This window comes from Antechinus flavipes, chromosome 1 (genome assembly GCF_016432865.1).
Source record: "Antechinus flavipes isolate AdamAnt ecotype Samford, QLD, Australia chromosome 1, AdamAnt_v2, whole genome shotgun sequence".
Taxonomy (NCBI): domain Eukaryota; kingdom Metazoa; phylum Chordata; class Mammalia; order Dasyuromorphia; family Dasyuridae; genus Antechinus; species Antechinus flavipes.
Window position 1 is genome coordinate 415,138,254 of NC_067398.1, and position 13,459 is coordinate 415,151,712.

At 30.0% G+C, this 13,459-nt stretch overlaps 1 protein-coding gene across 3 annotated transcripts in view; it reads right to left on the reverse strand.

Moving 5' to 3' along the window:
* The window catches only part of CDH10 (cadherin 10), a 286,197-nt gene that overhangs the window by 6,137 nt on the left and 266,601 nt on the right, over positions 1 to 13,459 (reverse strand). For all 3 annotated transcript variants that reach the window (XM_051969880.1, XM_051969883.1, XM_051969881.1), the window contains 3 exons: positions 11,871 to 11,992; positions 4,883 to 4,991; positions 1,000 to 1,251 (listed from right to left, as the gene is read on the reverse strand). In XM_051969880.1, coding sequence (XP_051825840.1) covers positions 1,000 to 1,251; positions 4,883 to 4,991; positions 11,871 to 11,992 — 483 coding nt within the window. The remainder of the gene's footprint in view (positions 1 to 999; positions 1,252 to 4,882; positions 4,992 to 11,870; positions 11,993 to 13,459) is intronic.

A 13,459-nucleotide genomic window follows, 5' to 3' on the forward strand; every position in this document is an offset into this window, starting at 1 on the left:
CTAAATCAATAAATAAATTTGCCGCTTATTTTTTTTAACGTAATTACTATTAATTATTTAGCTATGCAAAATTTGTCCACCTTGGAGAATGTGAATGGCTTGACTGAGTGTGCTAACTCTTTCTATGAAATAGATTATTGAATGAAAAATCATATATTTTCAATGGAAAAGATCTATGATTATCATTCTTAGGTAAACTGAAATTATACTTTTTTTATTCTCATCTTATGAAGTCTCTTGATTTTTTTTCTTCATATGTCAGTGTAAGTTTATGATAAGGTTTATAGTCAATTCCACAAACAACAAACTCCAAACTCATTTTAAGGTGACAATTTTACCTATAAGAGGAAGGGGAAAAATTATATTTTAATACAAGTTTTCTAAATTCTAAACTGACATTCTTAACTTCTATGTTTATACATAAAGGGGAGAGGGACATAAGGTAAGAAGACACATATTGAGGTTTAATTATCATATTTTCCCTTTTCTTAGTATTATAGGTGCACAAAAAGTCTAAAGTTTAGTGTAGAAAAGGATTTTACAAATCTAAAAGTCATATGCTCAGAGTATTAGAATGGAAAGGACTTTAGAAGACTGTTAAGTCCTATCTTTCATTTTATAGCTAAGAAAACTGAAAGTCAAGCTTTTTAGGTATCTTGTCAAAGGTGACAAGGATGGTCAGAAATACTGGGAGGATTTGAAGCTTATTCTGATTCAAAATAGCACCAGCAATAATAATAGCAACCATTAATACACCAAATCAAGATATGTGAAAGAATTTTCATACACTCTTTCATTTGATCCTCACAATAATCTTAGGGTTGCTGTTCTTTCTATGACACATTGCTGGGTGTCCACAAAGATATTTGAGAGAAAATAGACCCATTCAAATGGATCATACATTTATATAATTATTGAAAACTTTCCAATTCAATAATTATATAAATGTATGATTCACAAAACAAAACAATCACCTTTGTCTGCTATAAGAAAACTTACCTAGTAAAATGATGATGCAGAGAAGAATAGCAATAAGAGCCCCTGTGCTTAGGCCGGCAGGAAGGAGCAAAGCCTCAGCGCTGCAAGACTGCATGTTCCCTTGGCTGTCACAAGCACAAACTCGAATAGTAAGTGTACCTGTACTGCTTTGGATTGGATAATCATTATCGGAGATCACAACTGGCAAGAGATAGCTACTGATTTCATGCCGACTGAATCCATTTTTTCTCGTTAGAATTCTAGCAGTGTTATCTAAAATGAACGAAAATAATTATTTATTAGTTTTACCTATCCTGAAACCCAATTGTGGTTTAAGATATGTTGGATTAAATGGCTCTAATTTATGAAGTTTCTAAAATAGTAAAGATGTTATGTGTTCTAATGCTAAGTACTGATTTCTGGTGGGCAGGTATAAAATTAAAACAAAAAACCAAATACCTCACTAATTCTTTTTTTTTTTTCCTAGTAAAAATTGTGTGCACTAGAAAATATAAATTTGCAATATTTGATGATTTGGGTTTTCCACTATTCTCTATGTATAAAATACACAAAACAATGCATTAATGCAAATAATATTCAGGGGCAAATTCTAAACACTATTCTAGAAGCATTGTGAGTATCAATAACAAAAAAAAAAAAAAAATACAATAGTTCTTATCTTCCTTTGAACCTTATCACCTAATCACAAAAAGTTTAAGGATGCTAAAGATAGAGGAGGCAATCTTAAATAGAGCTCTTTAATTGTTTTTGTAATGGACATCTCACACAATCTACAAATCAAGTTCTTCTAGGAAGAATGATTTTAAATACATAAAGAAAAAATGCAATATTATAAAGGGAATTAATTATATTGAATTTCCCCCCCCCCCCATTCTACTTCACAGATGCCAGTCTGAGAGAATCTCTTTTAAGAATACTTAATAAAGGCTCTATGGGAACATTTGCATTAATTCTTAGGTTCAGCCAATTTTAGGCCATAATTATCTGCATGTATTTCTTCTGAGATAAAGAAACAAGAGTGATGTTTCAACTTTGTTATTCCATAATTTTGGAGGCAACACACTGAGAACAAAGCATCCAATTTTGGGGAAGGAAAACAAAGTTGCTCATATAAGTTTTAAAGATTCTGAAACTATACATTATTGAGCACCTTTAAAATAACTAGTAAATCTAATCTTTATAGTTGTGTTGCTACTCTCATTATGCCAAAAGGAAAAAGATATATTTTGTTAAAATTGTTTTAATTATGTCATTTAAGTCATCAAAACAAAGTGAAGTGAAGATCTGAGATTTTTAAAAAATAATTCAGGTGAAAGAAAGAACAATTTTGGTTGAAATTGTTAAGAACCACTATTTATGCTGATAGTTAAAGTGCAGTCATGTTAAGTTAGAGACAATGAATACACACACACACACACACACACACACACACACACACATATATATGAGAGACAAAGAAAGAGAGAGAATAATTCCCGAGTCACTAGATTATTTATATAACAATAGCTATAAAGTTACTGATTAGTTTGACTAAAGATAGATTACTCAAATAGACAATGTTTTTTCTTAAATGGTTCATATTCTCAGTGAACTAATTTATTATCTATAGTAAATAATAGCTTAATTTTATGCAATATATTTTTAATATGTATATTCTTGTTGTATTTATTCTAGTATTCCTAATAGAATGCAGAAGTTGAAGTGACAAATGAAGACTGAGTGGGGTCTTATTTGTGAAGTTGGCATTATCAATTAGCTAACAAAACGATTTGGTTTTCTGTCTTTTGGCAAATTGTTAACATAATAAAGAAAATGAAATTGAACTTGTGAATGTTTAGGGCAAGATAATTATTGAGCACCAAAAAGAAAAATAAACCCTAGGAACCTTAAAAGAGATTAAATTTATTTAAGTCTTTAAGTACACTGTAAATATTGTGTTGGAATCTTCAAATCAGAAAATTTGATTATCAAAATTGTGACTTCTCCATAATGTTGTTGATGGAATTTTCATATTTTAATGTTTAATTTTTTCAATTGGATAACTAAATATATCACATTTTTTGAGGTTTAGAAATCTGTTTACCAAATATACTACATATAAGCTTCAGAGAAATCTCAAAGTTAAGAATATATATCTAGAAATGATTTTATGAGTAACTTGATATTTTTTATGTGGTTATACATACTAACAATTAAAAATTAAAGTTTCTTCTGCAACTTGGCAATGTCTTCAAGTTAATTAAGAGACAAGTTAAATTCTATTTTGATTCAAGTTAGTGTCAAAATAAGCATCATAAAATGGATTTAATGTTACTGTCAATAACTCATTTCTATTTTGAAAGTCAGAAAAGAGTATGAATATAGAGTATTCTCTATATTGCCATAACAGGAAAGAACCATTCAAAGATGAATAAGGAAACTTTTTAAGTTTCCTTAAGAATTTTATGGATATCTACAAGAAAGCCAACAATACAATTGGATTTAGGATGTTTAAACCATTGACATTACCTTAAAAATTCTTAAATTTGAAACAGGCAAAATGTTCCAATATTTGTTCACCAAATTGTGCGTATTACCCATTTTGATTATGTAATAAACTAAGTTGAGTGGTCTATTTTATCTGGAAAAATCATTGAGTTATCAAATAAACCCCATTTTCCATATTCCTTTTAGGACACATAGAGGTTTGTGTATGGTCTTTCCTAAATGAGGATGACAGAATGTTATATGAAAAAATTTCTTGACAAGTTTTTATATATTTCATATGTCATGAACTGTCCTGCCTCAGACTTCTTGATGCCTGAAATTCTGTAACTTACCAAATCTGCCTGTTGAGACCACAACAATTCTTTAAGGACTCATTGAAATGTACATTATTTCTCTTTTGTCCATCAGAATTATTTTCCTTAATACTCAAATTAATTCTTTTGATTCACTTATTGGTAATATATTTTCTTGCATAATAATTACTGTTCACATGCTTTTAAATTCTTCCAATTAGATTATAAACTCATTGAAATAATGAACTGTCTAATCTTATTAAATTTTCCTCCAGCATCTATCACAAAATAAATATCTTAATGCTTATTGAATAATGAAAACCACCTTTGGTATTATTCATTCAACAAGAATCAACAAGATTCTGTACAAATTTAAAAAATACACAAAAAGAGAATTACTAAATACAATACTACATTACTTATGTTGCATTTATAGGGAAGGTATCAGATGAATAAGTTTTCCCAAGTACCTTACGTTATAACCTTTCTATCTCAAAACTGAAAATACATATAATTGATAGTACTCTCTCTAAAACATATTACACACTCTTGCCTTTGCATACAGAGTATACTGATTTTTTTTTTTGTGATGACACAAGATAATCATCAGTGAGACAAAGTGCTGTCCCAGCCTAAAGTACATATTTGTTTTTTTTTTCTCTCTCTCTTGCCTATTCACCTATTCCCTTTTTTTCTTTGTCTCTAATTTCTTTTTTCCCCTTAGCATCATACACCAAGATGTCAAATTTTGTTAGAGTTCAACTTTGATTTCTTTTGTTAATTAGAAATCTCTTTTATTCAGATCAGTGAACCAACCCATCATATAATCTTTAGGACAATTTTTTCTTCTTTTGTTTATTTTTTTTAATCACTTCTGTATTTTTGAGTTAATGAGATGGCACATATATTCAGGGGTGGAGGGCAGGGATATTCACTCTTGTGTATTTGAAGGTATTACTGATTATTGAAAATGTTTTTAAAAACTGACAGTTAATTAAGTCTTTAAATACAATTTATAATATTATTAGAATATCAACTTTAAAATTATTTATGATATATCATAAATTTGGTAAGTAATTCTTTATAGGAAATTCTTTATATACCTTCATTATCCTGGACAGTGAAGTTTGGATTGACAGCAGCTAAACTGAAGAAAAATTTCTGTCCACCTAAGGGATCATCTTTATCCACTGCACTTATAGTCTGTATTAGCTGCAGAGAAAAGAAAATACACATTAAAAAGTACTACTGCATTCAGATAACTGATTCTTTACATGAAATACCTCTTGTGTCCCCCTTTACTCCAATGTAGTTTATTCAGAAATATTAGATTTAATTTCTTTGTATACTGGCATAAATTCAAGTTTCCAGTTCTAGGTCAATTAATAATGCTTAAACTTGTATTTTTAATTTCATTTTTAAAAAATTTTAACAAGTTATAAATACCATTTTTTTACCTTAGCAAAAAGTGACATAGTAGGAGGCAATGATATTAGTTATATCACCTCTGGCTAGAATTGTATTTAATACATTTTTTACATTGGTTTAGAAAAATAGTCAATTGGTAAACTTTAATTAGCATTTTCCTTTGAGCCACACACTATGTTCAGGGATATAAAGAAAGGCAAAAAAATAAAAATAAAATAAAATAAATAGCATTTGCTTATTTCCCCTCACAATCTAATGGAAAGGATAAGGAAAAGTAACAGAATTAAGAGATATTGGGAAAGGTTTCCTATAATTTGGACTTTGAGGAAATCAGGGAAGCCAGAAGGTAAAAATGGGAATAGGAGAGAGTATTCCATGCATGAAGGATTGTCAGTGAAAATGTCTGGAGTTAAAGATTCTGTTTTGTTTTTGTTTTTAAATAACAAGGAAGCCAATGTTACCAGATGAATGGAGTGGGGTTGGGGTAACTGTATAAGATGTAAGAAGACTGATAAATTGGGAATGTTGAGTCAGTTTATGAAGGCTTAAAACACCAATCAATTTTATATTTGATCTTGGAGGTACTGGAGGTCAGTGGAGTTTGTTGGATAGAAAGGGTAACCTAGTCAGACTTTCACTTCAAGAAGAACACTGACAGCTGAATAAAAGATGATTTGAAATGGCAAGAGGCTTGTAGCAGGGATATCACCAGCAGGATATAACATAGTACATGTTTGAGGTGATGAGGGTTTATACAAAGCGATATTTAGGTGAAGTGATGACATCCAGGAGAGGTAAAATAAAGAGATTTGGAAAACAGATTAGATATAGGGAGTGAGAGTAAAGATTCAGAGATGACATCCAGATTGTGAGCTTGGATAATTTATTGGATGGTAATATATTCTATAAACATGGTGAAGTTTGGAATGGGAGAGCTTGGACAGGTGGAATGGAAGAGCAGGGCAGGTGGGGGGGAAGAGATGGAAGACATTGTGAGTTCAATTGAGAATATTAAGTTTAAGGTGTCTATAGGACATCCAGTTTGAGATATCCACTAGAAAGTTAAAGATGAGGGGCAGAAGTCAGCTGAACTGTTTGGACTAGATAAACTTAATGATTATTAGCATAATGATGACAACTGACTCCACAGGAGTTAAAAAGATCATTAAGTCAAAATGTAGGGAAACGAGAAGATGGCTCAGGACACTCATGATTAGCAGGTGTGACTTGGATGAAGTTACAGAAAAAGAAAATTGAAGATTAGACAGGTTAAGAGGAGAATAGGGAGAGAACAGTGTCATGAAAGCATAAAGAGAAAAGAATATCAAGGAAAAGGTAATCAACAAAAGCAAAACTACAAAGCATTCAAGAAGGATGGAGTTTGAAAAAGACCCATAGATTCAGTAGTTATGAAATTACAGGTAATTTTGGAAATAGTTTCAATTAAATGATGAAGTGATAAGCTAGATTGTAAAGACTTAAGAAGATTGTAGAAGGAGAAGTCGAGGTACTTTTTATAAATGAACTTCTTAATTATTTTAGCTATAAAATATAGGAGAGATATGTCTGGTGATACTTTTAAAAGATAATAAGAAAATTTAAAGTATCCACTTCTTTCTTGTAAAGGAGAATAAAATAGTGTTTTTAAAATTGTTAACAAATAATGAAGACAACATATATTTCCATTCTAAACAAGGAAATTCTCCGTCTATGTTCATTAGAAAATTATATTCTGTCAGTAAGTCTTTGAACTTTATCATGGGAATTTTATTAACATGAAAGACATAAACAAAGACACAATTATAAATTGAAAAAAATAAAATGAAACTGAATGGAAGAGTAGAGGAATAGAGACCATATTCAAAAATTTATACAAATATTTATTAATACCCTCAATTCTATTTTTTAAAATTCTTAATAAAATGAGGCAGTCATTTCACTTTTCAATAAGGTTGGTTTCTGGCATTTCACCAAAAGTTCTTATAGATTCATTAAAAGTTCAGATCATATTCAAAATAATAGATATTCATTATTTTAAATTTGATTTGAGTCAATATTTAAACAAATTGTTTGCTTTTGCAATTATGACTAAATTTATGGAAAGCCATTTGTCCTTAAGAAAGAATGAACAGTTAAGCATAGTATAAATGATAAATCATAAAATTTCATCAGAGAAGAAAATATCTTCAAATAAAGGTATATTGGGCATGGAGTGAAAGTGAGAATTTTTGACATGCTTTCTTAGGTGTCCTCAGGATATCAAGAAAACCAAGGAAAGAATCTCAACATTTTAAATAGATGCTTTCTTGTTAACTCATGGGAGAATATGAGCTACTCATATTCTCTAACAGAGGATAGGCAGGCAATGGTGAATTAAAATGATCTGACTCAAAAGGTGATGCGTTGTTCTCTTGGAAGTCTTCAAGCAAAGGCAACCATTTCTTGGTTTTGTTATATTAGGAATTCCTTATATGTATGGCTTGAGCTATATGACTGTTGAGGTCTCACCCAACTCTTAAATTCTGCATTTTTGGAGAGATATCCATTTTGTTGAAATTATAATTCTATTTAAATATCCCAAAATAAATTGACCAGGTGGATAAAAATTAGAGATACAATCTTTAATTCTTTTTCCCTTAAGAGAAATATCCACAGTTCAAATAGTGCACGTGTATATAATATAATATTCAGTTTAAAATTTAACTGTGATATTTTTATTATTCTGCATTAAATATCATTCCACTCAAAAGATTCACAAGACATTTAGAAGTTTCAAAGCATGTTTATCTTTTCAAATTTTCAAATTATGTTTATACAAAGGGGCTATTCTTTAAGAAAAAAGATGAGAGAAACATTTAGGTTTGGATAGATATTACATATATTAGATTGCATATGAATAATCACACAACTGGTTAAGGGATATAAAGAATTTCAGATCTTACTTTTTTGTTTTCTTATTAAAAAACACAAAAACATTTTAATATTACATCTTTTTATTGAAACAATGCATGCATCATTCAACTCATGAACAAGAATGTTTTCTTGCAGATCATAAATTAAGAGGGAAAATTGTACTTAAACATTAATTGAAAAAAATATCTGTCTGTAACTAAACAAATCCAGATTATATCTATGCTGGAATATATTCAATATATATTCTGGAAATCATTTCTAAATATCTCTCAAAGAAAAACAGATTCTAAGGAATAAAAAAGTTCAAAGCCATTATCAAGACCAAAGTTAAGCAAAAGAGAAAAAAACCCAAACTTAGCATGCTTGATTTGTTATGGCTTTATTTCAAAGATGTCAAAGTTTGTCTTTAGCATTATCTTAAGAAGCACAGATCACAGCACCTCTAAGATTAAGATGTGTAGAAATAAGATATTGCTTGTTTTGTAGACAACATAGGGATGTTTGAACAGCTTGAATCAGGGCTTATCCTTAAGCATCAGGCTGATGAACATACACTTACATACTAATATACTTGATGAACATACAATTCATACAATTTGGTAGAACCTGATATAACTTTAGATCTACTAGCAAAGCCTTGAAAGACCCAGGTTTACTCCAATGACAAAAAAAAAAATATTTTAATAGAACTTTCGTAAAATATCTGCTTTTTTTTTTTTTTTAATAAAGAAAGTCTTGAAAAGAATGATCTATACAAATGTTAGAGTTTTCCTGTAAGGAAAAAAAAAAGATGAGAGGAGAATAATTAGGGTGTCTAGATGATTTTTTATAACAGATTGCTTATTCATAGTAACAAGAATGAGAAGTATAAAAAATATGAGCTCCTACTGTATATTTCTTGTGTTGATTAAAAAATAAACAAAATGACTGCATGAAAAACTACCTTAAAAGCTCTCCCCCAAGGTATATAGCACTTTCATCCTGCTTTCTGATACAAAAGAGTTTTTTGTCAACACCAACATTTTCCTAGCAGTATTTTATATTTCTTTGTGATGATGATTTTATATATATATATATGTATATATATATATAGTTATGTTTCATAAAATGAATGTGAAAAGCAATACTTTTATTATGTGTTCTGTAGGCCACCTATACATCATTATTGCTAATATTCTACAGACTGTCAGAGAGATAGGTTTCTTTTTTGTCTTTTGAGGAATGCACCTTTAAAAAAAATCACTGAAAATCATCATGCTCCCTTTATTTCCTTGCCTAGACTATTTCAGTTAATTTATAATTGTTCTATCTCCTTCAAGAATCTCCTCAAATCAATCAGTGCTCCACTCAGTTGCCAAAGTAGTTTTCCTAAAGTAAAGTTATGACCATGTTACTGACCTCCCTACTAAATAAACTACAGTAACTATTACCTTCAGAATCAAATAGAAAATGTTCTAATAAGCATACAAAGCCTCTTTTAAGCAGAAAATTCCCTATCTAATTCACTACTCCCCTATACACTCTCTACTTGCCATTTTCTCTCACATAACACTTCATCCCCTAACTGTGAACTTCACAGATACCTGGAAAACTCAATGGCTTCTTTTAAGACAATTCAAATTACATAAACTTCAAGAAGCCTTTCCCTGTTTTCCACCTTCCAGCTCTTGCTAGAACCTTCCCCTAGAGATTATCTTTGATTTATTAATTAGATAAATTACATACATATAATCAAAAATATATATGCTTGTCTAGTGTTCAAATGACATAAAACAAGATTATATATGTAAAACAATATATATATATATATATACACATATGTATATATATGTACTTTTGAATATGTATACATTTAGGTTTACAGTAGCTTGCTGCATACAAGTTTATCTTTACAAATATATATAATTTGTGTATTATCATACATATATGTATATGTGTATATGTGCTTATACTTAGTTATTTGCATGTTGTCTCTCTTCTTTGAACATGAGATCTTCTAATAGACAGACATGTATCAGCATGAGAAGGATATTAGTTTTTGTTTTATTTCAGAATTTCAAATTCTTAGCACATTGGCTGATATAGAGTATAAGAGCTTAATAAATGCCTGTTGAATGACTAACTTTTGCTTCCTACATACAGCATAATCTGATTGCTAGGGACATGTGAATAAGACTTGCTATGATCATTAGGGAACTAGGGGGCACAGTGGGTAATGTTAAATTATGAAAATTTGAGTTAAAATAATTCTTTAGATTTTTAACACCTATGTGATGCTAGGCAAGTCACTTATCTGATTCCATTTTCTGAGTTGCAATGGGGTTAAAACAACACCTGGCTCACAGGGCAATTGTGAAGATAAAATAAGATAATATTTGTAATCTTATTTCCAAACCTTAAGAATCTTTATAAATGATAGGTATTATTATTATTATTATTATTATTATTATTATAATTAAGCTGATTTTGTCCAAATACATAAGAAAATGATGTCAGTAGATTTATTGCTCTGGTTAAATTAAGGAAAATCAGTCTGTTCATATATAAAAGACAAACAACTTAAATACAGGTTTGAATTCTTAAAATATCCTATTTTGGAATGGTCAATTGGAATAAGGCAACCATAGGCAAGGAATAAATATGTGGATGGGGAAAAACTTGAAGAGGTAAAAACCAGAAATATTAACATGGCTTACAGGTCATTAAAATGACCTAAGTATAGTAGTATTCTGCATTTCAATACATTAACCAAACAAGGAATATAAATAAGCTGAACTCCAGTTTTCCATAGTATTTGAAAGGAAAAATAAAATCAAGTTGACACAATTTTACCATTTCAAAAACTGTATAAGCCCTGTTGAATTTGTTTGATTATTCAATAGGAAGAATTTGAGAGATAGGGTAATCTAATTTGCATAAAAATGTAATAGTGACATTGATGTTTATAAAGACCATGAAATGATGTCAAAACATAATGTGGTTCTGTGATGGGCTCTCTTTCTTTAAAAAAATAAATTTGATTCCCAATTATTATTTATAACATTCTGCTTCCATCTGTGAAGATAGTGCTGAAACCAATTAAGAACATTTCATTCAGATTCATACGTTCAGCCTTTTCAAACAACAAAATGAGTCTACTGAAGCAAAGGTTTTAGGAGTAAATACATAAAGCTGATGCAGGGAGAGCTTTATAAAGAAATATGTCATTAGATAATTTCATGTTGCTGTAATTCTGAAATTTAATGCATATATCTAAAGTTCGATTCCTTTTTTACTACTACATAGCCATCTTTTAATTCCATTTCTACATCCTGGAATTGAATGAATCTCTTTCTGTCCCTTTGGATCTGTTCCTATCCTTTAATTCTCTCTGTGTCTTCCATTGCATTTACTCAACCTCTTCATGTAGTGGTTTTCTATATTTATCTGAAAAAGCAGAAGGATTTTATTCTACTTTTCAAAGAGTTGGAAATTGCTTGTACCTATCTACTTGCTGTCTTGTGGTGGCAAACAGCTTCAACTTCCATGTGAATTAAAGAACCATTAAAAAGGAATTTAAAAATCCTATCATTTATCCTTATATATCTTTTTCTCTCTGCCTCTCATTGTCTTTCTGTTGGTCTGTCTCTTACTTTCCTTCCACATTCACCCTTTGTTCTCCTCTGAATGTTCCCATTAATAAGGTGTAATTTTTATTTAAAAAAAAAAAGGTAAAAATAATCATGCTTGTTACATTTCAGAAGCACTTACTTGTCCAGGTCTTGCATTCTCACATACAAAGGTATCATAGAATACAGCAAACTGTGGAGCATTGTCATTGACATCCAAAATTCTGACAAAAACTGCTACACGGGTTGTCTCTTTTGGGTTGTCTAGGAGAGGGAAAGAAAAATCATGACTCACTATCAACAGAAATATACTGACACTGACAGGTACAATGTGTCAGTGTAAGCCATAAGGCAGGGAACATCCCCTGGTCCAAAATCAAGTATTTAGTTTTATTTTTCTATCAAGTGAAAATTAGAATATCCTTAAGTAAATAAACACTATTTCTCCTCTATTATAATACAATAAAATGCATCACACTAAAAAATGTCAGAACCACTTCATACCTATCAGATTGACTTTTATGACAGAAAAGAGGAATGACAAATGGAGAAGGTGTGGTCAAATTGGGACACTAGTGAATTGTTGCTGGAGTTGTGAATTGGTCAAAGACAACCAATTGTGCATACCTTTTCACTCAGGAATAGCACTATCTGGCCTATATCCCAAAGAGATTATGAAACCGTGAAAAGGACCTATAGGTAACAAAATATTTATAGAAGTCTTTTTCATGATAACAAATAATTGGGAATCAAGGGGATGCCCATCAATTGGGAAATGGATGAACAATTGTGGCATATGAGTGTAATGGAATATTATTATACTATAAGAAATAATAAACAGGTGGCATTCAGAAAACTGGAAAGACTGACATGAACTGATGCTGAGTGAATTAGCAAAATAAGGAGAATATTATACATAGTAACAGCAATATTGTGTAATGATCGACTGTGATAGACTTGGCTCTTTTCATAAATACAGTGATCCAAAACAATTCCAAAAATTCATGATGGAAAATGTTGTCCATATCCAAAGAAAGAATTATGAAGTCTGAATGCATATAAAAGCATACTATATTTCTTTTTTCTTTTTATTTTTTGAGAGATGTGTGTATTTTCCCCTTTGTTCTTTTTCTTCTTTCACAACATGACTAATGTGGAAATATTTTCATATGATTGTTTATGTGTAATCCATATCAGATTGCTTGTTATCTTGGGAAGGACAATATAAGGGAAGAAGGGAGGGAAAATTTGAAACTGAAAATTAAAAAAAAAAAGAATATTGAAAACTATCTCTACATATAATTGGAAAACAAAATACTATTTATTGAAAAATAAGCCCAAAAAGAGCATGTTGTAATAGTTATAAAGCAATTATTTTAATTATTTTGAGGTTTATATTATTCTTCTGGAAAATACATTTATATAACTATTAGAAATATTTCAGCTTTTACATGGAAGGAATATTAAAAGACAGACTGAATGTGAAAATCCAAGTAGAATATATATATATTGTGTTTGTTTCAGGTTTTAGTTCAATCACATGAAGTCAACTAAGTGTCCTCTTATTTTGAGCATTAATTATAGTGAGGCAACATGATATAGTAGTAGAAATGTACTATACAAAGTGTCCCAAAAGTCTTAATACAGGTTTATGCTATTAAAGTTAAAATACCACATTAAAACTTCTGGAATATACTGTATTTGGAGAGAAAGCACCTGGGTTTGAATTAG